Source organism: Alnus glutinosa, chromosome 2, assembly GCF_958979055.1.
Source record: "Alnus glutinosa chromosome 2, dhAlnGlut1.1, whole genome shotgun sequence".
Lineage (NCBI taxonomy): Eukaryota > Viridiplantae > Streptophyta > Magnoliopsida > Fagales > Betulaceae > Alnus > Alnus glutinosa.
The window spans coordinates 19,088,151-19,114,203 of NC_084887.1; the positions used below are offsets into that span (position 1 = coordinate 19,088,151).

The following is a 26,053-nucleotide window of genomic DNA, read 5'->3' on the forward strand; positions in this document are numbered from 1 at the left end:
GAAGTGAGAACTTGTCACGGGTAGATTCCTCATAAGGCAAGGAATGCGGTTATTGAGGAAGGAAGCTAAAACTAAAGTGAAGGGACGAAACAAACTGAAGTGAAGACTAAGGAGGAGAAGCTAGCCACCTGCAACTCTGGCAACGATCTCACTCGTTGGTTGCGACGTGTGCGATGACTACGGCGTGTGCCTTACAGGACTCTATTTCACTTGCATCCAATGTTTTGACAGCGATGACAACACCTTCTTACCGTCAAACAAAGTAGCAGTTCTTAGAATCGGAGACTACACACAGGGACTTTCCATCTCGCCAGATAGTCCGTGGAAGCCCCGTGGATTTGCTTCACCAGTAGGAAGGTCTCTCTGCGATGATAACAGTCAAACAAAGAGTACTACACACTCTGGCAAACTTCCTAGAAACAAAAAGTCAGATAAAAAAACAGAGAACTAGAAACAAAAGGTTGATGGAAAAGAAAGGATTGATGTAAATAAGTTGCCTACATGAGACTGCCATTTCTTTTATGCTCTATACTCTGAAGTGTCAGTGCTGGTAAACCAATATGACAGAGTCCATGCACATTCGGGCAGCTCCCCATGCTTCAAGTTGTCTCCAAACAAAGTAAACATCAAATTGACAGGACAGAAGAACTACGACTTCCTTCTAAGAAAAAAATAGGCCAATTGAAGTTTTGGTATCAAAATTCAAACACCCCAACTATTATATCTTCAACCACAATCCTGAAGGATCGTATATCCATCCACATACATCAAAAATCTCAAAATCATTTTGGTAGAAACTTAATTGATTCACACTTCCTCAATTTGTCCCTTGTCAAATTCAGAAAGCAGATACAGCCCCTTAAAATGTTCATTTGAAGATGCCATTACTCATCTTGCATCACAAAAATGTATAGAGTGCACTAACTTTGCAAGTTGGTGAGGACCAGTCTCTCAAGAACTATCATGCAGTGTGGCAGAGAGATCCAGGTTAGCCTCTTTTCTTTTGTTCCTTAAAGGCTTAATACACAGGATACACCAACAAAAATTACTTTCTTCCCAGGGTTGAATTGTCTCCATAACCACTTTTGATTCTTTAACGGCCATCGCAAGCGGTACCAAACGTAGACATCCCTCAACATCTTGGAAGTAAAAATCAAGAGCCGTTTTAATGGAAGAGATACTCTCCCCACCTTTGTTCTCACCCAAGCTTACATTAGCAGCTGCAAAAGCAAACCGTGATTTCCTTGAGGCTTCCATTGCAAAATTTACATCCTGTGCCTGCATATGGAAAAGAAGCCCAGTAAGACATTATAACGTGTGTGTTTTTAATGCTAGCGGAAGAAAAGGAATTAGTAGGAGTTAAAGGGGTTTTGGACTTACATTACACGAGAGAAGAGACAGGAAGCTAGCACAGAACATGAAAACATAACATGTTCTGTTTTAGAACATGAAAACAGAGGTGAACTGAGTCACTTGATTTCGTCTACTCTAATCTAAACCGTTGATCTTTCCCTCAAGCTGCCGCTTGTTGTAGGTCTCTAATCGAATAGGGAACGCCGCGTTTGAACGGGATGGTCTATTCTAAGTTTTCTAAGTTTTTTTCAAACCAATTTTCTTACGTTCCAAGGCCTTCTCGTCATGCTCATTTTTTGCATAACCAGTAACCATAGCATTAAAAAGTGCAATGCTCCGCTCTAAGATACCATCAAAAACTCGGCGACCACTTTCAATTTGTTGACAGTTGCAATACATGTCAACCAAAGCACTACACGTACACAAAAGAATTCTCAAGTAAGGTAGTAGTTTTCAAGGCAAAAGCATGAATTTCCTTCCCTCTATCTAACATCTCCAAATGAGAACAGGCAGGAAGTACGCTTGCAAAAGTGACCCCATCCGGTTTAGTTCCTTCATGAACCATAAGACGCAAAAACGATAATGCTTCTAAAAACTGATCGTTTTAAGAGAAGGAACTTATCATGGTGTTCCATGAAACCATATCACGGTCCTCAAATAACTCAAATAAAGCTTGCGAGTCAGCAACCCTTCCTAATTTTTAGCATACTTAACCATGAAAGCATTGATGGTATACGCTCTCCAAATTCCTGTTCTTAAACCATACGCATGCAGTTGCTTACCAAGCCGCAAACCATCATGCCTACGCAAATTTGAACAAGCTAGCGCGCCATTGATCATCGACGTAAACGAGCTAGGCGCCTCATTCTCAAACAGCATTAATCGAAACACATTTTGTCCATAAGTGCATTGTCCATCATGAAGTAAGCGAGCATTTTCGGTTTCAAGGGGCTGAGAATACAGTAAAAATGCAGTAGCAATTACGAGGAAAATGAAAATCCCATGGTCACAAAATAACAGGTTTGGTATTTACGTACTTAACAATAAAAGTTTTTGTAATTTCATATGGAGCACTAGAGTTTAGTATTTTCTATTGAATTCAACAGCAAAAAAGAACTTTTTGTCTCTATTCGGATCTCAAAAAGAGCTAGAGGAAGGTTGTACAAGCTAGATTTTGTGTTGTCATGCAATATTAAGTAAGATGAAGGCAAAAAAGAAATGGATTGAGATAGTTGGAAATAAAATGACACGTTATTTAATGAACAACCCAAAACAAGGTTGATTGCTAACAAGAATTAGTTGGTATCCCAACCTCTAGTTGCTGAAACAAAGGCACTTGTCATAATAATTATCAAGCTGTATTGGGTGATTACAGTTTCCTTTTCTTTCTGGGTAAGGCTGAATCGACCATTGCTAACAAGCAAGGGGATGTGTTTGGGTTCGGAATGCTCGTATTGAAAGCCGTTGTCGGACAAAAGTTGGACTTGACAGAAGGCGAGAGAGAGACGATGGGTCTATTGGGGTTTGCATGGAGCACGCATGAGAGGGGAGAGAAGGCGAAGGACGTAATGATAGGCAAGCCGTCCCCTGCCCGGCCATTTCCTACATGGAAAGCGCCTTTTCCCTTAATTTTAATATATTTTTTTTCATTTAAAAAAAAAAAAAAGAAAAGAAAAAAAGCACATATCTGATTTTGAAAAAGCGCAGTGCGTCTTCTTCTTCTATACCCATTTTTTGTCCCCAAAACCCATTTTCCCCCCAAATCTTTCCCTCCCTCTCTCTCTCTCCATCTCCTCTCCACAACCCCACCGTGAACCTGCCACCGTTGACGACTCACAAGCCCGCCACTGTCGACTACTCACGAGCCCGCCACTCCACTGTGCGTTCTCCATCTCTGACCGTCTACACCGAGTGAACCCATTTCCCAAAAGTCGACGGAGCACCAGCCACCAACCCACCGACCGATCGTAGCCCAGTAGACTGAGCGCTACTCATCTCCGACCAAGTCTCTCTCTCTCTCTCTCTCTCTCTCTCTCTCTCTCTCTCTCTCTCTCTCTCTCTCTCTCTCTCTCTCTCTCTCTCTCAGATTTTGGGTCTCTCTCATTGCAGACCCACCGACCGCCACTCATCGGAGCACCCCCCCTCTCTCTCGCCGTTTTCTTACTGTAAGTTTAATTTTCTCCTTCTCTCTCTTCTTTGTCTTCTTCTCTTTCTAGGTAATGTATTTGAGACCGCAACATCGAGAAATAGACGGTTTGTTCTTGATTTTTGGCTCAGATTGCAGCTACCAGAGGATGCATATCACGTCGTGAAAAAAGGTATGAATTTGGCCACTGAGAAAAATGGAAAAGATATACTTTCAATCTTTTGTTTCACGTTGCCGTTGTTTTGGTTTCGAATTATTCCGATAACGCTAAACTGTTTTTGCAAATCCAGAGTGGATGTGTCCTATGAAAAAAAAAAATATATATATTCTAAGATTCAATTCTTTTTTGTTCTTTTAGAATTTTTACTCTGCTACAGTTTCTCAGCCCAAAAATAAGAAGATATTATCAAGTTCTTTTCTAATGTACACGCTGTGCTGTTTGCAGGGAGTATTTCAAGTCACAATTTTGAGCACACGAGATCTATGAAACTATATTTAACATGTGGTGCGGTGATGTCATGGTGGTTTCCTTCGGTAGCTACATTTTTACTTCAGACATTGACAAGAACATACAGATTGGTACAATGTTACTTGTTTGATCGATAGGTTCTATGTTGTCTGGGGATGTTGGTTTTGGGGGGTTTTAGTTCACTAATCTTTCCAAGTAGACTCCTAGTAATTGTGTTGCTAATATTGTCAAAGTTGTTAAGCAACAGATGAATTTGACATGCCAATCTTGCCCTGCTAATGAAAAGTAATGCTATTGCAGCTGAAGAAGATGTGTAAAGAAGGCGCCTATTGGGGTAACTACGAGTCGTATTTAATGTTTATTATCAATGAGATAATGCAATTTTGTTTGGTAAATGCTTTTGTTGATTTTATTTTGCAAAATGAGGAGCCATACTAAGAAATCCCTTTTATTTACAGGAACTGTGGCCGGAGTTTATGTGGGAATGGAGTATGGAGTAGAGAGGATTTGTGGCACCAGAGATTGGGTATGTTTGCTATAAAGTGTTAATTGAATTTCCTCGTCCACACATAAACAAACTTTCTTTCTCTCACGGTTCAGAACATGGCCTCCTATTAGTTTCTTAATGATTTTTCAGTATATTTAACATGTTTATGAAGCTTCTGAAATTAGATCAGGGAAATAAAACCAGATAACCCCAACTAGTAATTTGTTGGCCGCACAATAAGTTGATACTTTTTTACTGACAAGATGTGTTTCTTGCTAGTGGAGCCTTGATTGAATCGGTTTAGTTCCTTTTCTTTGTAGGTCTAGTTTTTTACTGTTTGGTTGCTGGGAAAGCAGAGGAAAATTTTTGGGTTTTGTGTTTCTTTCTTTTTCAAATACCTCTTTTTTGCTATACTTGTTTTTTAAAGAGAAAATGAAAGACTGATTTGTCTGATTTATTAGTCGCCCTTTTTCTCATACACAATTGAAAATTTTCCATGTCATTCATGCTTCATTAGATTTGTGGGCCTGTGGCCATTGTTTTGTTTTGTGTTTAATGATTCTAAATTGAATAAATTTTCCGTTTAATTCATGCTTCATTAAATCTGGTCTCATTTTCTCTAGCTCTCTCCTTAATATGTTGAGTGTGATGTTAACTGTTGTACTTCTGTGATGCTTGCCATATGTGATGGTGATGCTGGTGCTGTTGGGTTTGAGGCTATAGCTAAACCCCATAAATTGAATGGTTTGGAAATTGTTGATTCCCCCTACTGGCATCCAGAAGCGGATGCAAATGATGATGCTCCCTTTATTCTTAACTCATTCTGACTTAGTTGTATTCTGTGTTTGGCTTACTATGTTTTGTATGATGAATGGTGGTAGTATGAACAATATGTTCTATATTTGCATTTCATTTATGAACACGTGTGGAATGTGTTTTAGCAGTGTACACTTTCATTTGATGTGCATGCATTTGTTGTAGTTGCATGGGAGTTTATGTGTACAAAATTCCATTTCTTTTAATCTTTATTGGCAACCAAATGGAAAGCCAAAGAGATTTTCCCAGTTACAATGATGATTTAGTAATTTCAAACTTAGCAAGGTATGTGCAACTTTATTTTTATTTTTATTTTTTTCTTGGTCAATTTTTTCCAGTATTAGTTTTCACCTTGAGAAATTTTTGTCAGGTTGAATGTTACGGTGGTCTACTTTAGCTTGTCAAATGGCTTCTGATCAAGTGGGCAACATTCAGAATGGGGTGAAGACCAATTCACTAGAGTGCATGACGAGATATGAGTTTATTAAAGGAAACATTGCATTGGTGCAATTGAATTTATGACAATTTCTTGCTTAAAATTTTAGAATATCTACACTTGTGATGATAGTAACCGGGTGTGGAGCAATACTAGGGTGTACATTAGTTAAAGCCGTTTGTGTACAATGTAAATGATGCTTTAAACTATTTCTTGATGGCATTTTTGGTTTATCTTAAAATTTGAATGGTGTTGTTTGTTGGAGGTAAAAAGGGAAACGTTATTGTATTGTATATGAATGTTAATCTTTTGTTCATGGTTGGTTTCATCATGTTTAATTGTATTGTAGTTGGTTGATAATTGCATTATGTTATGGAGCATTATGTTATTTACTTTCACTTTCAATGCTACACACATTCATTCAATAGGTGTACGGTTTACTAGTTGTATTACGTTACTAATGGTTCCTTTGTACTGATCCAATCTTTGCTCTTTTATAGTAATATCATATTTGCTATTGCTCTGTCTAGTGGATTCCTTTGTAGTGAAAGGGCAAGACATTGCTAGGCTTTTCAGTGCATATAGATAGTGAAAGGGAAAGACATTGATTCATGAACAACTGTGATAAATTTATCGACCATCTTGCATAACACATTCACGAAACAAAATGACAGCATCATTAGAACAAAAAATACAATATACAAGAGAAATTGCTTGTTTGTAATACTTAAAATTATAATAACTTTAATTTCTTGCAAGCACCCAAATACAAGGCTTATGTTGCAAACACTGCAATTACAAGAATTGAAATTATAATACCATAAACTAATAACAGGACAGGCACAAAAATAAAAACTACAGAATTTCCCCATCTTTGTAATCCACCAACCAAATGGCACAAGTTTCTTCAGCATGACAATCCCTAGAACGTGCAGAGCTGAAACACCAAGGAAGGTAGGGGTTCCACCATCTCAGTATCAACACTTTGAGAGCAATAATATGTTCCTTGTGAATACAACAATCGTTTGAAGGTAGAGAAGGCTAGTGAAATGAACAAGTCAAAAATGAATGAAGGAATACAAAAACAATTAAAAGGACCCAAATAACAAAAAATCTGAAACACCACACAACATATTGCACTCAAATAACCATTCCAAAGCTTGAAGCAACTAAATAGCTTAACAATTCTCAAACCCATTCCAAAGCTTAGAACTGTATTAAGTAGTGAAAATGGGCTAAGGTATATATAGCACTTCATTTACAGTCATAGTACCAAATAGGCCTGAGATTCCAAGATGTTAGAAGATGATCAAATCAATCAACTCCTCCATGATCAAACCAGTCTAGATATATGCCCTAAAAAGAAAAGCTTATACATTTATAGCATCCAAATGCCATATAAGGAGAAAATCAACAGATATTTCAAAGGAATTGGTTCTTAACAAACACAAGGATCCAAAACTTAAGACCATATGCAATTCTCTGAAAAGTGTATATATTGCACAAACAAACAAATACATGTACAGATAAACCCTACTTTTTAAGCAAAAGATGAGTAAAAACAAATCAAAAGCAAAACTTCTAATGAAACTAACCCATTATTCCCACTAACCTATACAACAAAACCGGCATCAGCATGCAACTAATTTTGATCTTTTCACCTAAAAAAAATCACACAAAACGAAAAGAAATAACTCTATTTACAAGAAAATAAAACTAACTCATTTACTTACACAACAAAATCAATCCCAAATACCTAGACAAGTCTGTTAAAAATCGAACATTAGCTTCAAACAAAAACTCGAAAAGAGCATTCCTTAAAACAAAGCACTTACAAAAGATTTCAGAAATCAGGCTACTTTTGCCACTTTTAGTAGCATTTTATAGACCAGTAATCCATTTAGCTATTAGCTATATGATTAACGTTTAGTCTAGAAAAAATAACATCGATTAAAATTGGTAGGCGAAATCTTGTCATTAGTTTCCAGAATAGGCTACAAAGATGGACAAACCTAATATGTAATTTGCATAAGATACCCCAAAATCTCACTTTTTTTTTCTTTTTTCTTTTTTTTTCCTTTTTTTTTTTCTGAATCTTCTCCTGAGCATAGTTAGTGGCTTTTCAAGTTAACAGCACCCTTAACTTTACCTGAAGGAGGTTTCTTGGAGGACAACCAGCATGCAAAGGGCCACTGTTTTTTAGTTTCATACATTCATGCTAATCAATTGAATTGATCAAGCTTACAACCAATACAGAAGAGAAATCAAATTCTCCATAGAATTGGGTTCCCACAATTTTTTAAGACTTATATTGTTTTTAAAGATAATAATTCAGCAAACGCAAACAAGAAAGAATACAATCATGGATTATTAACATACCATGATTAATGCGCTTCAGAAGTTTCAACATAAAAACCATTATCTTTCGGCCAAAACAAAGTAACAAACCCATAAATTTCAACCAGAAAAAAAAAAATGCTCAACAACCATCACCCCCAATTCGAACCCTGTCACAACCAAAATCCCTAAAAGGAATAACACCCAAAAATATCGTTCCCCTCCCCTCCATTCAGTTCTAGCCATGCAAAACTTCCAGCTGCCAAAAACATCAACCCAAAACAGTTAAATGTAATTGATGACAATGAAAAATCAGTTAAATTTGCATACCAGAACCAACTTACTTGTACTGTTGGGACTGTTTGAAATTTCACAACAACAAGGGTAGAAGCAATTTAGCATCTGGGATGGGTTTCTTTATTGATTTACCAATTAAGAACAAGATTAGAATAAAGAAAAGACTTTTATTCTTTGGAAGATACTTATATTCAAGATCATTTTCAAGGGTCGTGCCATCTTATAGAGGATTTTTATGTAAGTGCTTACTGCAAATATTAATTGATGAAGTAACAACTAAGTCCTCTCCAAACCGCAGGAGATGGAACATCAAATGCATTAAGTCATTGGTTGGTTTCATCTGAAAATCTCTTAATATTACTCTTAATGGTACTTCTATCAATAGCAAAAAATACAAGCAAATATTGCATAAACAAACATGTAATAAGAGGGCATTTTATAACCAAAAACCTAATCGCAAAAAACCACAAATCATAGCAAGCAACTAAAAAAGCCAGATCAAAAAACAACTAAAAAAATCAGAAATGGGGGAGATCGCTACCGATGTTGGAAATGGGGGAGATCTAGGCCGGAAATGAGGGAAATGGTCGCCGGAACTGAGGGAGCTCAAATCTCAGACAACTTTGTCCCTCTAATTCCAACATTTTCTCAACCAAAAACAACTAAAAATATGGGATCTGGAGAGAAAATCAAAAGGAAAGATAAAAAATTAAAATTTAAAATTTTAAAATTTTAAATTTTAAATTTTTTAAAAAAAAAACTAAGAAAACCTTACGGTGAATGGGCTCGGCGGCGGTAGTGGTGGTGGTTCGGCTGGGGCTACTCATGGCAGTACGATGGTTGGGTCGTCGAAACCGAACCGGAGATGGAGAACACACGGTGACTTTTGGCCGGAGATGGAGAACGCACAGTGGAGTGGCGGGCTCGTGAGTGGTCGATGGTGGTGGGCTCGTGAGTCGTCGACGGTGGTGGGTTCACTGTGGGGTTGAGGAGAGGAGATGGAGAGAGAGAGGGAGGGAAAGATTTGGGGGGAAAATGGGTTTTGGAGACAAAAAATGGGTATAGAAGAAGAAGACGCACTGCGCTTTTTCAAAATCAGATATTTGCTTCTTCTTTTTTCTTTTTTTTTTAAAAAAAAAAATGAAAAAAAATATATATATTAAAAGGGAAAAGGCCCTTTACACGTAGGAAAGGGCCGGGTTGGGGACGGCTTCCTATCATTACTCAGGCGAAGGTGGTGGAAGAGAAGGTGGGGAACGTGCAGTAACGATGGGAATTTCAAAGTGTTAGGAGAGAGTTGTTTTCGGACTTTTGGGCTAAAAGAGTCATGTGCCATGCACGTTACTCATTTTCCATCCACTTAAACGGCTTAAGCTGACGGAAGGGGCTAAAAACAAGTAATTGGTAGTTTGGATGGCCAAAATGCAAGCATTGGTAGTTTTGAGAACCATCCGAAAAATGGGTGGTAGTTTAGAGAGCTAAATTGTGTTTAACCCTATTACATATTTTTAAGACATGGGAAAATTACAATTCAATAAAACAAGTGAAATGGTACGCACATTATTCTCAAACAGAATAGTAAGATGAATTTGATTATTACGAGTCATTTTTTATCTTGGCAGACTAGGCTTTATAGAGTTTTTCATTCTAGCATGAATAGTAAATAAGCTCTTATGCCTATTCACTATTCACACTACAAATAGCTTTTTAATATTCTCTCTATCCTTTTCCTTCTACTCTCTCTCTTCCTCTTTCTTTCACACTCTCTCTCACACAAGATAATATTCAAAGCAAATAAATAATAGAATAGATAGTCCATTAAGTGCATATATAAAAATGAATAGTTAAAATAGACATTTTTTACTTTTTCAGTAATTATTTTAACTACTCTTGCTGAAGATGATCTGATTAAGCATCCAATCTAACGAGACAATAAAAATTCTCATTATTAAATTTTAAATTTAATAATAAATTTTACTACGTGAACTTAAGAGAATGCCCATTTTCCTGTCCATGTGTGAAAATTGAGCCTCGGTAAGTCGGTGGGTTTTAGCTTTAAATTTGAGTTGGAGCAAGTTTGGTGGTGCACTGGTGGTGGTGGTGGTGTCCAGTGTTGGGGCTTTGGATGAGGCTTCGAAAGAGCTAAGCAAGTTGCTTTTTGCTTCTTCATTTGTTCTTTGTGCCCTATTTTGCCATCTGGATTGCTTCTACGTGCAAGTTGTCATGAATTTTCCCACCATAGAATCGTAGTCATATATATCCAAACCCATGAGATGGAGTAGGTAGCAGTCAAGGTTATAAATACGGGTGGCCATTCGGTTCATAGTAGGGTTCGGTCGTGGTAGCTAGACAATCAATCACACGGGTTGTTGACTCAAAAATTGATTGTATTTAAATCCTCCGATCCTAATACTAGTTATTTAATTAAAGAAATAACACGACACGATTCGTATCACTCGTTTAATAAACATATTGTATTGGATTGACACGAACAACATTGAAAAAACTGTAATTCTTATTCAAATCGAGAAATCAGAATAAATAAGCGGCCATGGATGCTCTTAAAATATCCATTACAAATATTGAATTATCTAAATTCTTCAGGAATATCTGGTTCTTGGTTGTTTAAACAAGGTATGGTATTGCCATTTCTGGAATTTAATCTTCTTCTCATTACCCAAGAACGAAGAAAAAGTTTTTGTATAGTTTAAGCCCTATCTCATTTTCTTGGAGTCGTGAACTACCATTCATTTACAATTTGACTCTATAAAGTTATAAACGGACACATGTGACACAAAGTTGCATTGAATTACCATTTTATTACAAAAAATCATGTCATTAAGAAATTTCGTTACATTAGATGGAATATTTTTTTTTTAAGACGATAAATCTTGTTGGAGGAAAATACCCTCAAATATATATATATACACACACACACACACACACATTATTAACGTAAAAAATACCAAAATTAAAACTTCAGAATTAGATAAAAACTAAAAAAAAAAAAAATTCCTTGTGGTGGTTGTTGGGGGTGGTGGCCAGACCACCCCCAAGTGGTTCTGATGGTTCGGGGTGGCCACAACTCCCGAATCACATAGGGGTGGTTGATCCAGCCCTAAGCAGGGGTGAAAATGCATTCGTATAATGCGGTTATCATTTTTAAGTATTTGTATCCGCATCATGTGACTTTCTTTTTCTTTTCTTTTTTTTCTATTCAAATATGAGAAAATGGGGAAAGGGGAAAATTACAAAGAGAGATCTTTTCCACTCCTTAATCTGATAGAGGAAATGAAAGGTAAAAAAGTATGACTGCTTTCGAACACAAGGTGGGAAGCGGCACATCCAACTATAAAGTGTGCATCAAGATTAGCACATCTACATATCTTAAGAGCACTCCAAACATTTATGGAATGCAATTGAACAAGAGAGTCATAAATTATTGGTGCAGAGATCCCAGTCTGAGAAAAGCAAAGAATCCTTCAAAGCCAGAATAGTGAAGAGAGAGTCTCCCTCAATGATCAGAGGGGAGCAACCCATTGAGACAACCAATCTGGAGGGCAATAAAGCTGCATCGGCTTCACCCACCAAGGCATCCATAGGGGGCAACTTCAAAGTATTGACTGCTAGGAATTTTCCTGAGTGATCTCAAAGAACTACAGCAGCAACTGCAAAAGTAGGACAGATGGCCACATCAAAATTGACTTTAAAAGAACCTAAGGGAGGAGGATCCCAATCAGTCAAGTTACTATTTTGCCAAACCAGCAAGTGATGATGAGTAGTGTTCTTGATACATTTAAGAGTGTTAAGAAGTACAGGGGTAATGGCCTCATGAATAAGTTTATTCCTAGCAAACCAGAAATTTGAAAACTATGCACATCTTTCACCGATATGCCAAGAGACAAATGAGGCTGAAGTAAAGCCTTAATCTAATCAACAAAAGGCATATGAGAGAAAGAAACCATATGCAAAGGATCAACAAAAGGCATATAGGAGAAATAAACCGTATGCAAAGGCTAGAGGGAATTCTACCACATAATTCTAGAGAAATGGCAACTCAAGAATAGATGTTGAAGAGACTCCACTGAGAGTTGGCAAAGAGGGCAACAAAGCATATTCGAGTCTTGCTGAGGCAAAAACCTGAAAATGTTATGTCTAATAGGCAAGATATTCTAAGCTAATTTTCACAGAAAATGCTCAAGTCGAAACTAGATATTAAGACTCCACAACAACTTCCAATCCGAAGGGCACAGGGGGGAGATGGTGGATCTGGATAATGGATTAATCACTTCATGGGTTGATTTAACTGAGAATCTACCAGATGAGGAAGGGATCCAAGTTCATCAATCAGGAGAGGGGGTTTGAGGAAGGTGGATATCAAGGATCTTAGATGTTGTGAGGGCATCAAAGAGAAATTGTATAAATGGGGTATTCCAACCTCCATAGGGGTAAGCGAAGAGGTCATAAACATTCAGGTTGTAAGGGGAAGGGAGAGAGAGATGAGGGGTAGGTTTAAAACCTTCAATATTAAGAATTCAGGGTTCTTACCAGATCTTCAAATTCAGACTAGAGGAGATCATCTAACAAGCACCATTTTAAACAAAAGGCATACATTTAAGAAAACCTTTCCATAACCAGGAATCTGTGGACGAAGGCTTCGAATTCAAAAACTACTCATTGTGAAGATATTTGGAAGCAAAAACTTTAACCCAAAATAAGCCTTAATCATGTAACATTTTCCAACCAAAGCTTGGAGAGAAGAGAAATATTATGATATTCTAGAGACATCCGCGTGGTTATTACTATTATTACCGACTTTTAGAATCCAACCCTGAATGTCTTTATATCAACACCAACTTTGGTACCGAGCTTACCTCACCACATCACAGGGAATTTCAAATAATAATCAAAGTGCTCACAATTATAATTAACAATTCAGAAAATTATTAATAAGGTGCACATTTCCACTTTCCAAAAATTAAGTGTCAAGTGTCATTTTAAAAATGCTCATAAGTGACATTGGTCAACAAATGTTTTTCCAAACCAAACCAATTTGTACATTTACATAAATCCTTTAAACCTCCCAATATAATAAAATCCATAAATTAAACGTAATTATTCCAAGAACACTAATGTCACGCCCCGTGCTTTTCAACCAACACATTAGCCAAAACATTTATATACTCACAGGCGTGTGAATTTCTTAACCAAAGAGAACTACCTGGCACCGCCATGAACCAAAAACCTTCTGCTTTTGGTCTAATCACCCTTTTAGTTACTTTACTTCTTTTCTTTGTTATTTTTTCAAGACTAACGTGACTAAATTCAAACCATTAACTTTGAATGAACAGTATCTTAAGAATTGCAAACCCCTGCAACTACCCCCAATCCAAAAGATTACGAACAAGTATGAACTGAAAATAGAAAATATAGGATGTGATTCGCTAAATCCTCTGAAAGTTTAAACTCTAATAACTTTTTAAAAATTAAATAGTTTCAATATTACTACCTCTATATTTATTAGATTTAGAGTTCATAACTTCCATTTTTTTTTTTAAATAAAAAAATTATACATGAGTATTGTACAAGAAAACTGTTCATACCATATGCTATGGAAGAGAAATTTCAGAGAGAATTATTTAAATCCGGGCAAGATTTTTAAATTAAAGTTTAAACAAATCTATGACCTACAAGGACAACTATAATGCTTAGTAATTTGGCTTGTTTAGAAGAATACACAAGTTTGGTTTCCTTCATAACATATTGTAGAGAGGATCTTCCTCATCTTGAGGATTCTCAAGAGCCATGATGTGTTTCTTGAATGAAGCTGCAGCTTCTTCCCTTTCCTCTAGTTGCCCCAGTTTGTGATACACGATGGCCATCAAATAGAAAGCCTCAGCCGCCAATTCGTGATACTGTAGATCACAAAGCATTGTCATCTCATCTCTGAGAATACCGTACACACTAAAAAAAAAAAAAAAAAAAAAAAAAGAGAGAACAAAAACAGCGCACCAATCCATACAAAATAAAACTTTGGCATACTGAAAGCAGACATTGGAACTGGATGGGCTGGACGATTTAACTTGGCAATATTTGAGATCCTAGTATGCACCAAGATTTGAGGACTTGTGGAGGACAAGTTTTCTATGAGAGAGAGATTGGAATTAAATCCGGATTATTAAAAAAAAAACCAAGAGATAGAAAAACTATAGAAGATCTCTTGGTTTTTTTTTACAACACATAAGCCAAATTCGTGGATTTGAACCATTGTATGTTAAAACAACAATTCACCTCAACTCATACCTATGGCTAATATAAATAATTCATAATAGTCATTTTTATTCCACAATATTGATATGTCAGTCCCAATCAATCCTAATCCATGTAAAATAAATAACAAATAAAAATTGATTGAGATTGTCACGTCAGCATTGTGGGATAAAAATGTAGAATATAGCATTACTCAATTAAGTCGATTTTTAGAAAGATTATGCTTGAAGATTTCACTATTTACAGTATACGAGATCATGACATAGTTTTAGACTTCCATACCATGCTGTTCTACAGAGTTTAAGATAAAACACAAAACCCATAAATTTGGCTGAGAAATGCACAGATATCTCACATTCATACTCATAAGATAACTTTACCTCTAACACTTGAAGTTCAACAGAAGCTTGTCTCAAAGGATCCAGCACAACCTCAGAATCTGGTGAAAAAGTCCAACGGAGTTGTAAGTGTGCTAATAATACTTCCAAATATAGTCTACTTGACCAAAAAAATCAAAAACAAAATAAGGGCAAACATAAAATAGGCATCCATAATGAACACAAAATGACACCACACTAACTGTATCCACAAAGCATTATGGTATGTACAAATTCAACAGCTCAGGGAAAAATAAATGTACACATTCAATAGCTGCACCGGACATACTAGCACCACACATTCATATGGGTCTGGAAAGAAAAAATAGCATCATCTTCACCAAATTATAAATAATTTTCTTTGCAATGCCAAAATAAAGCCTTGGCAGAAGTTGCAGTATTGTCCCTTAGTATTCACATGATTTCGTTGTATAACCAACATTGTAAACTATATATAACAGAAGATCCCAGACAAATTTATTCAGCACTATAAGTTGGAGAAATCATCAACGGACATATATCTTGGAATATGTTTCAGTCCTCACCATCCGCAATAGTTAAAAAAAGTTTAGTAGCAAATACAAAAAAGATAAGCGCTGACTAAACCAGATAGCAGAGTAACAATCCACAAAAATATTATTTAGGGAAGCCCCAGAACATATACAGGCAACAAATATTTTATCTTTACATTATGTTCGTGAAACCAAGATTCTTTGGTATTTCCACAGCCCAGAAAACCTGAACCGCAGATGTTCTCAGCAAGTTGACCTCACATGTCAATTTGGTTGAGCAAGGGAAAAAAAAAACCATACACTATATTCCTTTTTCTTTATATAAGTAAGAATTCAATAAAAAAGCGCAGAGGAACGCAACCTTAGTACACAGGAAGCATACAAAAGTATCCATAATCAGAAGAAAGAAACAAACAAGAAAGTAAAAAATCAGCAAACAACATACTACCCGGGCTATGCGCCGACACCCAAAGATATAACATATTAAGCACATTTCTATAAAGAGCAGCAACCGGTACCTCCACATCTAAAGCCTAGAATTTCTCTCACGCCACAAGCCCCACAAAACACACAAGGGAACCTGCTTCCAAATACGGTTAACAAAACCACGACCCAGCAAAGTGTCCCAACCACTCAATAAATCCAAGACACTACTAGGCATAACTCACTCCACCCCGAACAAGCTATAAAAAAAACTCCAAATAACCCGTGCCACGTCACAATGAAGTAGAAGGTGATCAATGGATTCACCATGCTTACACATATAACATCACTCTACCACCACAATAAGACGCCTACGCAAATTGTAGTGTGTCAAAATCTTACCTAAAGCCGCTGTCCAAACAAAGAACGTCACCCGCTTCAAAGCTTTAACACGCCAAATACCCTTCTAAGGAAAAGAAGCCGCCTCGTGACAAACTAAGGCTTTATAGAAAGTCTTCACTTCAAAACTCCTCTTAGAAAGATTCCACACCACCCTATCAACCTCCCCATGCCGAATCCGAATAGAGTATAACTGTTCATAAAAGGACAACCATCTCCACGTCCCAATCCTGAGCATAGCGCGTAAAGAGAACATTTCAATGAGCAGCGCCTCCTACCACAGACAAATTATCCACCACCCAAGCATCAAAAGAACGAGCAATAGTGTACAAAGCTGGATAACAGAGTTTGAGAGGCCTATCCCCACACCATAAATCATGTCAACAGCGAATATGAGACCCATCACCCACCTCGAAACACAAATACTTTGCAACAGTATCCCACCCCCTTCAAATGAACTTCCAAACACTCACACCATAAGACCCCGTCACCGGTAATGAACACCAACCTCCCCTCACACTCCCATACTTCACATCAATCACCGATCTCCACAAAGCATCACGCTCCTAAGAAAACCTCCACATCCACTTCCCCAATAAGGCTTGATTAAAATTAATAACATTACGAACTTCCAGTCCACCAGCCTTGATTGGAGTACAAACTCGATGCCAATTGACTAAATAAAATTTAGTCTCATCCCCCATACTACACAGAAACTCCATTTGAAGCCGCTCCAGTTTCTTAACTACACTCACAGGAATAGGGAATAGAGATAAATAATAAGTAGGAATGCTAGAAAAAGTGCTATGAATCAGAGTCACCCTACCACCCTTAGATAAATAAAGTTTCTTCCAACTAGCCAACCTTCGTTCCACCTTCTCAATAACTCCATTCCAAATAGAAATAGATTTAAACGACACTCCCAATGGCAAACCCAAATAAGTCATCGGCAAAGACCCAATTCTACAACCCAGAATATGTGCCAAAGACTCCACATCTTCCACCTCGCCAACGGGGACCAGTTCGGATTTGCCTAAGTTGATCCTCAACCCTAAAACGGCTTCGAAACATAAGAAGGTACACCTCAAATTACAAACATGCTCGGCGTATGCACCACAAAAAATTAAAATATCATCCGCAAACAACAAATGATTCACTACTAAACCTTCATTATCCCTGATGCCCACTGAGAAACCTGACAACAAGCCTTGGAACATAGACGCATTCAACATCTTGCTAAGTACTTCCATAACCACCACAAATAGCAAAGGAAAAAGATGATCACCTTGCCTAGCTGAAAGAAACCTGTTGGGGTGCCATTCACCAATATGAAAAATTTTACTGTAGACACGCAAAATTTTATCCAAGCCCTCCACCTCTCCCCAAACCCACACCTCTGAAGCATGTAGAGTAAGAAATCTCAATTAACGTGATCATATGCTTTCTCCAAATCCAGCTTGCACAATAACCCAGCCTCCCCTGACCGCATTCGACTATCCAGGCATTCATTAACTATAAGAACTGAATCCAAAATTTGTCGTCCACCAATGAAAGCATTCTGAGAGCTCAAAATAATTTTTCCCAACACTGATTTGAGTCTGTTAGCAAGGACCTTAGAAATAATTTTATAGACCCCCCCCCCCCTACCACCAAACTAATAGGCCTGAAGTCCTGAACTATTCACTATATTCTGGTCCCATAAATTTCACTAAGTCAAGATTTCAACAGCAAGGGTCTAGTACCAAACAGAACAAATTCACCTTTGACCTAACCAGACCTTGGCATGCGCTTTCTTTTTTATAAGTAAATCAATCTTATTTTTGATGACGAAGAACCCCTCCAAGGCAGGGTCACTTCGTGTACCCACCCTTGTCAGGTAAACCTCGAATCCGTGTAAAGCGCTCCCTCCACACGAATCGAATAATACTCCGGCTTCGCCGGCGAACTAGTCCCAAGGAATTGTTTGCACCTAAGGGGATTCGAACCTTAGACCTCATGGGACTACCACAAAGACTAATGCCCTTACCACTTGAGCCAACCCCTTGAGGTCAAGTAAATTAATTTTATTAAAAGAATAAAGGGGCGCAATCCAACTACACAGAGAGTATACAAGAGAAAAATCCACTTAGGGAGAAAAGGAACACAAATCCATAAATTCTAGGAAGTTAGAAAAACAGGTCATCCACCCATAAAGCGTTTTGACATTATATCTTTTAACTCTATCACCATTCTCTCACAATATTTAAAGTTTATGGAATTGCGTTCTCTCCAGAATATACCACATCACACAATAGGGTGCCTCCATGCTTCTAAATTACAGTGACTACCAAACTGGCCTCTCCGACTAACCAATAACTCTGCCACCCGAAAGAGCATTACCCACTCTGTCCCAAAAAGACAAAAAACCGATTACCAAAAGTCTCTAGTAACTTCACAAGGAAGCAGAAGATTAATGGATTCTCCATACTTCCTGCACATGCAACACCATTCCAGTACTATGACGTGCCTTTTTCTTAGATTATTCAAAGTCAAGATCCTACCTAGTGTTGTTGTCCAAACAAAAAAAGCCATTCATGTAGGCGCCTTATTTCTCCAAATGCTCTTCGAAGGGAAAGCAAGGCTAGCGGGGGCTAAGCGCATAATAAAAAGTTTTGACCTTGAATGTTCGCCTTTTGGATGGGAGCCAACAAATCCTATCCCTACCACCTTGATTCAACTTGATAGAGTCAAAGAGATTGAAGAAAATGGTGATCATCTCCATCTCCAAATCATGCACGGATTTGATGGAGGTAATATTCTACTAACCGGTGTCATTCGAAAACAACAAATGGTTTGCTCCTTACTTCAAACGGGCAACACTAAACAACACTGAGAAAGCTTCCTTCAAGGTCTTATCTTCACACCATATGTCACGCCAAAACAGAATTTTATGCGTGTCTTTTACCTTAAATCTCACAAATCTAGAGGAATCCCCCCCATCCCCCCTAATATTTTTGCTAATTTTTCTCGATTTAGTTAGCTAATCCAACTAGAATGGGGAAAAGGGACAAAAAATAGGTAGCAAACTGGACAAAGTGCTTTTAATTAATGTGATCCTCCCACCCTTTGAAAAATAAAGCCGCTTTCAAGCTTCTAATCGTCATTCCATCTTTTCAATAATACCGACCCAAACAGATTTTACCTTAAAAAGAGCCCCCAAACAGAAGGCCCAAGTAATTCATAGGCAACAAGGACACCCTAAAACCAAGAATACTGACCAAGCATCAACCATCTTCTACGGTGCCAATAGGGCCAATCTCAGATTTAGCCAAATTAATTTTCAACCCTAATACAGCTTCAAAACAGAAGAAAAGACACCGCAAATTACGTAGTTGATAAGGATTAGACTCACAAAAAATCAATGTGTCATCCGCGAATAAGAGATGAGACAAAAGAAGCACAATGTTATTCCTGAATCCCACCGAAAAGCCTGATAACAGCCCCCTTATGCACAGTGGAATATGCCATTTTTACTGAACGAATCCTGAAATATATACAATCAGAAACCCTTCTCTATGAAAAGAGTGGGAATGGCCTTAGCAACTTGACCTTACATATACATTTGGATAGCAAAACACCAAACTTGAATAGCATCATCACCGGTATTTTGAAAATAGATTAAGCTACAATATAGTATATAGTAACACCAAACTTATTTAGTATGTAAAGCTTAATACAAATTATGTAGGAAACATCATATTGGTAATTGAACTAAACACGAGGATAATGTCCTATATCTAGCTCACAGAGCATAAAAATTAATCGACATTGTAACTTTACAAACAACATGTTAACAATTTAAACTAGTAACCATTTAGCCTTATTCATGGCCATTTGTTTCTATTTTCTAAAACAAGTTGCTATCAACTAAGGCCTTCACATAGATTATAAACAACTTCAAATCTCACGATACTCCCTCCACCTTTCCTCTGAGTCTGAACCCCTCCCCCCAATCCCCCCATAATTGTAGTTTTATTTTCTTTTAATGTTATGAATAACTTGCTAAGAAAAATAAAATGTTAACAGTTTACCACAATTCATGGAAAAGTGCTGATGCTTTTGATACTTTAAATGAAAAACAGAGAGACCAAAAATACCTGAAAAGCTTGGATCAGACAGGTAGCATTTTGCTTCTGCAATATAAGCCCGAGCACGGAGCTCCAAACCTCCATGACCAAGAATCATAGGAAAAGCTCCATGTACGAGGCTAAGAGCTCTTTTTGCGTGGTTTGATCCAAGTGAAAGCCACAACTCAGCCAATGTAAGAGTGGCTGATGCTTTGAGAAGATCTAAATTAAATGACTGGCAAAACGAGAGGCTTGCCAATGCATAAGGTAGACCTAAAACAGCATTTCCTGATCGCTGACAAAAAGAAATGAAGTTTTACCCTTAGAGCACTTGAATATATATAGAATTAGAAGAGAAAACTCAAAGCAAATATAAGGTTGACAAATAACTCCAAAGCCACAAGGCCTAGAGGAGAGAAGTAAAGATGGTGATTAATCAATCTATTTAAGATTTGTTGACGCAATATAAATTATATTCTATGACATAGAAACAGTGGACCACAACACCAATAGTCATGTACATAAGGATTTTAACCAATATGGAAAAAAGCACCTGTGGATCTTATTTATGATAAGGTTATACTTCCACAGAAATTATGTTGGTGGGAGGGTCTCATTGACAAACATTAGGTGGCCTCCTCTTAATGCAAGTTTTCTTTTTCCTGGTAATTTTTATTATAATAGAATCTACATTTTATTTTAGGTTAGGCCTACCTGTACAATACACTGAGATGTAATTGGTTGTGCTTTTATTCTTTTGCATGTGTGAAAGTGAGAACACCTTGAAACCACAAGAAAAAAAAAAAAAAAAAAAAAAAAAAAAGGACAGCTAACTTTAATATATCTTAATCACCAAGCATATGGTCAAATGTGCTATACCTTGTGGATTTCAGCAAGCAAAAGAAGAACAGTGGCATTCTCAAGCTGCAGATTAAATTGGTAACACATGCAAAAGAGGGAGTGAGCTACTGCCGCTGCCTGCAAATAACGTTGTATTAAAACAGATGAGCAAACTTGGGAAATACAAACAAGTAATTGAACTCCATGCCTCTATCAAATAGCTACATTCAATTTCCAGATTATTCATCTTGATGTCAGACTATGCAATTTAGTATTTCATCAAAGCAAGCACTAATTTGCCAATAAAATAGTTTGTCTCAGCTCCTCTTGACAACTTAATTGACAATACCCAGAAACTCCCACCAACATCTCCATATGTTTAATATTATTTTTCATACATACCAACTATCATACATAGGAATACTTGCATTCTAATATTTAGTATATATGCCGAGGTCATTACTAATTTTTATTTTGCAATATATATAACATCTATCTTTTCTATACTGTACCTACTGGATTGATGTTTAGAATCTGTGCAGGTACGGACATTCATTTCTCATTTATAACACAAGCTAAAGCAAAAGTTATTATAGATTGCAAGATATAAAGAAGCTCACCTACACAATTGGCAAATGGAGCAAACTAGCTTAAGCAAATAAGGTATATTGAAATATCAAACCTCACTGAACTGGTTTGCAGCAAGCAATGTACGAGCATGGCGAAGGCTTGCTTCTGTCTTCAGCTCCATATCCACACCAGGGACAGATGATGCTAAAACTCCAAGTTCATCACACACTTTCTGCGCCAGCTTCAGATGCCCTCTGTATAATGGTGCAATATTGAATTTATATCAAACGTCATGATCACTGTGCACAGCATGTACACAGCATTTAAATTAGAAAATCATGAAAACAATGCACATATAAACTTACCGATGTAAAGTATACTCATGGAGCAGTTGCAACTTTAGTAGCAAGATTCGTGATTTTGATAAAGACAAAAACTTCTCCTCTGCTATTTTAAGAGCGGCAAATGCCTCTAGAAATACAGAGAAAAATAAAACACAGTTCATCAAGCATGAAAGGATCTTATGTGTGCATGCATGTCTGCACAAGAGAGTTGCTACTCACAAAATAAAATGATATGGTAACCCATACAGTTGAATGACATCATAAAACTTCACAAGAAATTTTGAGCAAGCATAACAATTAGGGAAAGTAGCTGGTCTGAAAAAAAACAATTCAGCATTTTAAATGTTAATTAAATTCACCTCTTCCTATCAGTTTACGCTTTTAAAATAAGTCGTGATTTAACAAATATCATTCCCACATACTCTTGCATAGCAATGGCTCACTCATCTATTAACAAGGTCCAACACAGTGAAAATTACCAACTGCAACACGGGAAAAAAAAATTAAAATAAAATGGGGCAAACCCCTTTCCAGATGTGGGGGTTTGCAAAAACAAAAAGAAAAAATTGATTCAGAAAAAAAAAAAATATATATATATATATATATATATATATATATATATATATATATATTGGAATTTATTATAAAAGCACATGGAGTAAAAAAGAGAAACACTTGAAGAGGAAAGCAAAACAAACTACCATTCTATAGTTCAACAACTCTCAAAATTCCAAGAAAAGTTAAGAAAACTAATTAGCCACCATATTAAATTTTTTAAGCGAACTCTTAAACTATGACTTCCGCTAGTTAGTTAAACTTCGAGCCCATCAAATATATCCAAGAAAAGTCAAGACATGATATATTTATTTCCCAATGGAAATTTGTCCTTGATCTTCTCAAGGAAACAGGGATGCTCAGGGTGTAAAACCATAGATAATCCAGTGGCGATGAATGTTGAATTTGGTGAAAGTAGTGAGAGTCCTCAGGTGGAGAAAGGTAGATATCAAGGATTGGTTGGCAAGTTAATTCCAGATATCAACGATTAGTAGTGAGAGTCCAAATATTGCCTATGTTGTTAGTGTGGTAACTGATAAGTCAGTTTTGCATTCACCATGCGACTCTCATATGGAGGCAGTCTACCGGATTCTTTACTACTTAAAATCCTCAACTTGGAAGGTTTGGCTGTTAACTCACAAGTGCACTTCAAAATAGAAGCTTACACATATGCATATTGGACTGGATCAGTTACGGATCGATAGTCCACGTAAGGATATTGTACAGTAGTTGAAGGTAATTTTGTTACTTGTGGTAGTAAAAAACAGTTTGTGGATGCTAAAACCAATGCGGAAGCAGAATTCAGAGCAAACATCCAAGGAGTGTGTGAAATGTTATGGTTGAAGATAATGTATAAAGAACTTGGGGGTATGATTCTAAAGATTCCATGTGGTTGTATTGTGCCAATGAAGCTGCAATTCACCATGCTCACAATACAATCCAATATAACCGAATCAAGCATGTTGAGATTACGAGGCATTTTATTAAAATAATATATATTACATGCAGATCTAATCTAGACGCCATATAAGAAAACAAGTTGCAAATATTCTAACAAAAGGAGTGTCAAGTAATATCCTTCATACAATCTTAAAGTTAAGATGAGAACCCTAATTTTTAGTGCTCTCTCTCCCTCCCTCCCTCTCTATTTCACCTTGACTATTAATGAAATAAAGGGTTAAATACACTTTTGCCCATGTGGTTTAACGACTTTATTTTTTGCTCCATATGCTTCATTTTGTATCGTAGATGGTACCTCATTTATAGCTAAAGACGGAAATGGTACCTCTGTCCATCTTCCGTCCAAAAACTTGACGGAAGTTCACGTCACTAGCCTTAAAAAACCGACATGTGTCCCTATGCCTAGTTAAAAATTAAAAAAATAATAATAATAAAAACTTAAAATATATATATCAGTCCATCTTATGGTTTGAGGAACGTGAATGTTCGCGTTACTCTGGCTGCTCTGAATCAACATAGTTTGATTCCTGGGATTTCTGGAAATTCATGTTTGTTCCAGTGCACTTATAGTAGATCCCTATAAATTAAAGCTAAAGGCTGAACACCTTCAAGGATTCTGTATCCTTGAGTTCTAATGTTCAAGGTTAAAGCCTTTAATATATGGGGATCACTTAAACTTATGATGAAATATGGGTAACAATCAAAATAGACTGGCCCATCATGCATAGTTGCCTCGATTAGACCGAGAAGACTATCCTTCCAATCTATGAAGTGGGCATCTCTTAATCCTAACATTACAGCGGCTTTGAGACCTCTCCTTGTTAGGTGCTTAATGGCGACCTGAACTATATATATGTTTTGACAAAAAAAAAGTGGGGTGGCTGAACCACCCCCAAAGAGCAAAACGGGAGTAGTAGTAACCACCCCCAAGGGCCAAATCCTATGACCATTTTTTTTTAAAAAAAAAAAAAAATCTTTTTGGCCTTGTGCAGGTGGCCGAACCACCCCCAAGGGCCAAACCGGCCATGGGGGAGGCTCGAGCTACCTGTCTTTTTTTTTTTTAAGTTTTTTTTTATATTTTTTTAATATTTTTTAGTTTTTTAATTTTTAATTTTATTTTTAATGGGGAATAGGGCATGTGTCAATTTATTAAGGGTGATAACGTCTCCCCATCAATTTTTGGACAGAAGTTGGACAGAAGTTGGACGGAAGTACCATCTACGATTCAAAATAAAGCACAGGGGACAAAAAATAAAGTCTTTATACCACATAGAGTCAAAGGTATTTAACTCTAAAATAAAACCCAAAGCTCATAACCAGCACTCCAAAATCATGAAAATACCCTAACTCTAAAGAAGTAAATCCAAAAGAAAATATCATATTATTCATCTAATTAGGGAAAACTTCACAAAACCCTATGAACTTCCACGGCCAAGCATGGCCGACGGCCATAGGTCAAGTAGACCCACACCCAAGCTGGCCATGGGTCTCAGTCCCACTGTAAGGATGATTTGGATTCAGATGAAGATCTTTCAGTTCATCCCAACAGGAAATCTAGTCATGTTGCTAATTCTAGAGAAGGAAGTAGAGGTAGAGGTCAAGCAACTCCCTCCAAGGGAGGCTTTGTTTCTGTTGAAGAACTTGGCCTCTACTATGATGTGGATGATGATTTAGATGAGAATTTCAAATCCAGGCAAAAGAATGGACATAAATTGGGTTCTGGTAGGAGGGATTTCCGGAGCAAAGGAAGTTTTGATGTTAAAGACGGTCACTTTTCTGGTCCTGATTTTGACAATGATGATATGCGTTCTTCTAGAAATAGATTGAGAGGGAATACTGTAGAATCTGATAGAAGACGAAACAAGTCTCAAAGTCGTGACAATCATAACTTCACAATGGACACAAAATTCAGATCAAGTAGTAAGATAGGTAGTAGAAGGAACTCTTTCAATGATGATTTTGATGAACCATTCCAAGGGTCACCAGGTGACCCAGCCGTGGGTCAGCCATGACCCACATTACGTCACCTTTAAAAATAAAAAATAAAATAACTACTTTTTAAAATTTTTAATTTGAAATTTTATAAAAGTTTCAGGGGCATAAAGGTCATTTCACCCCTTTCGTCGTTCGATTTAAAGTAAAACCTATCGAAGGGTGGACATTGCAACAAATTAGAAGTTCAATGGTTGAAATTAAGAGTTTTTGAATTTTAAAGTAATTTCAAAACGCGTGAAAATTCAGGAGAGTTTTGTGAAGTTTTCTCATCTTATTAACTATCATGGACACCTGTTCTTAGACTAAAAAACTAGTACCCAATCCCCCTCTGAACATATAATAGTAAGATTTAACCTCAAAT

General features: G+C 37.0%; 2 protein-coding genes across 4 annotated transcripts in view; both read right to left on the bottom strand.

Annotated features, from left to right (window-relative positions):
- Positions 1-285: 285 nt before the first annotated feature.
- On the bottom strand, positions 286-3,245 carry LOC133860337 (pentatricopeptide repeat-containing protein At3g57430, chloroplastic-like). Its single transcript, XM_062295963.1, has 6 exons — positions 3,216-3,245; positions 2,063-2,304; positions 1,620-1,765; positions 1,386-1,405; positions 1,081-1,278; positions 286-363 (listed from the first exon to the last, which is right to left on the bottom strand). Exons 1-6 carry the CDS (start codon positions 3,243-3,245, stop codon positions 286-288), a joined length of 714 nt encoding a protein of 237 aa, XP_062151947.1.
- A 10,637-nt stretch (positions 3,246-13,882) lies between these two features.
- LOC133861509 (anaphase-promoting complex subunit 5) overlaps positions 13,883-26,053 on the bottom strand; it is a 44,995-nt gene continuing 32,824 nt past the window's right edge. Inside the window, exons 15-20 of one of the 3 annotated variants that reach the window (XM_062297293.1) lie at positions 22,204-22,309; positions 21,951-22,092; positions 21,308-21,406; positions 20,459-20,723; positions 14,992-15,050; positions 13,883-14,256 (exon numbers count right to left, since the gene is read on the bottom strand). In XM_062297293.1, coding sequence (XP_062153277.1) covers positions 14,095-14,256; positions 14,992-15,050; positions 20,459-20,723; positions 21,308-21,406; positions 21,951-22,092; positions 22,204-22,309 — 833 coding nt within the window. In that variant the 3' untranslated portion in view covers positions 13,883-14,094. Of the gene's footprint in view, positions 14,257-14,991; positions 15,051-19,615; positions 19,846-20,458; positions 20,724-21,307; positions 21,407-21,950; positions 22,093-22,203; positions 22,310-26,053 lie in introns of those variants that run through there. The other 2 variants (XM_062297294.1, XM_062297295.1) reach the window with 2 other exon arrangements.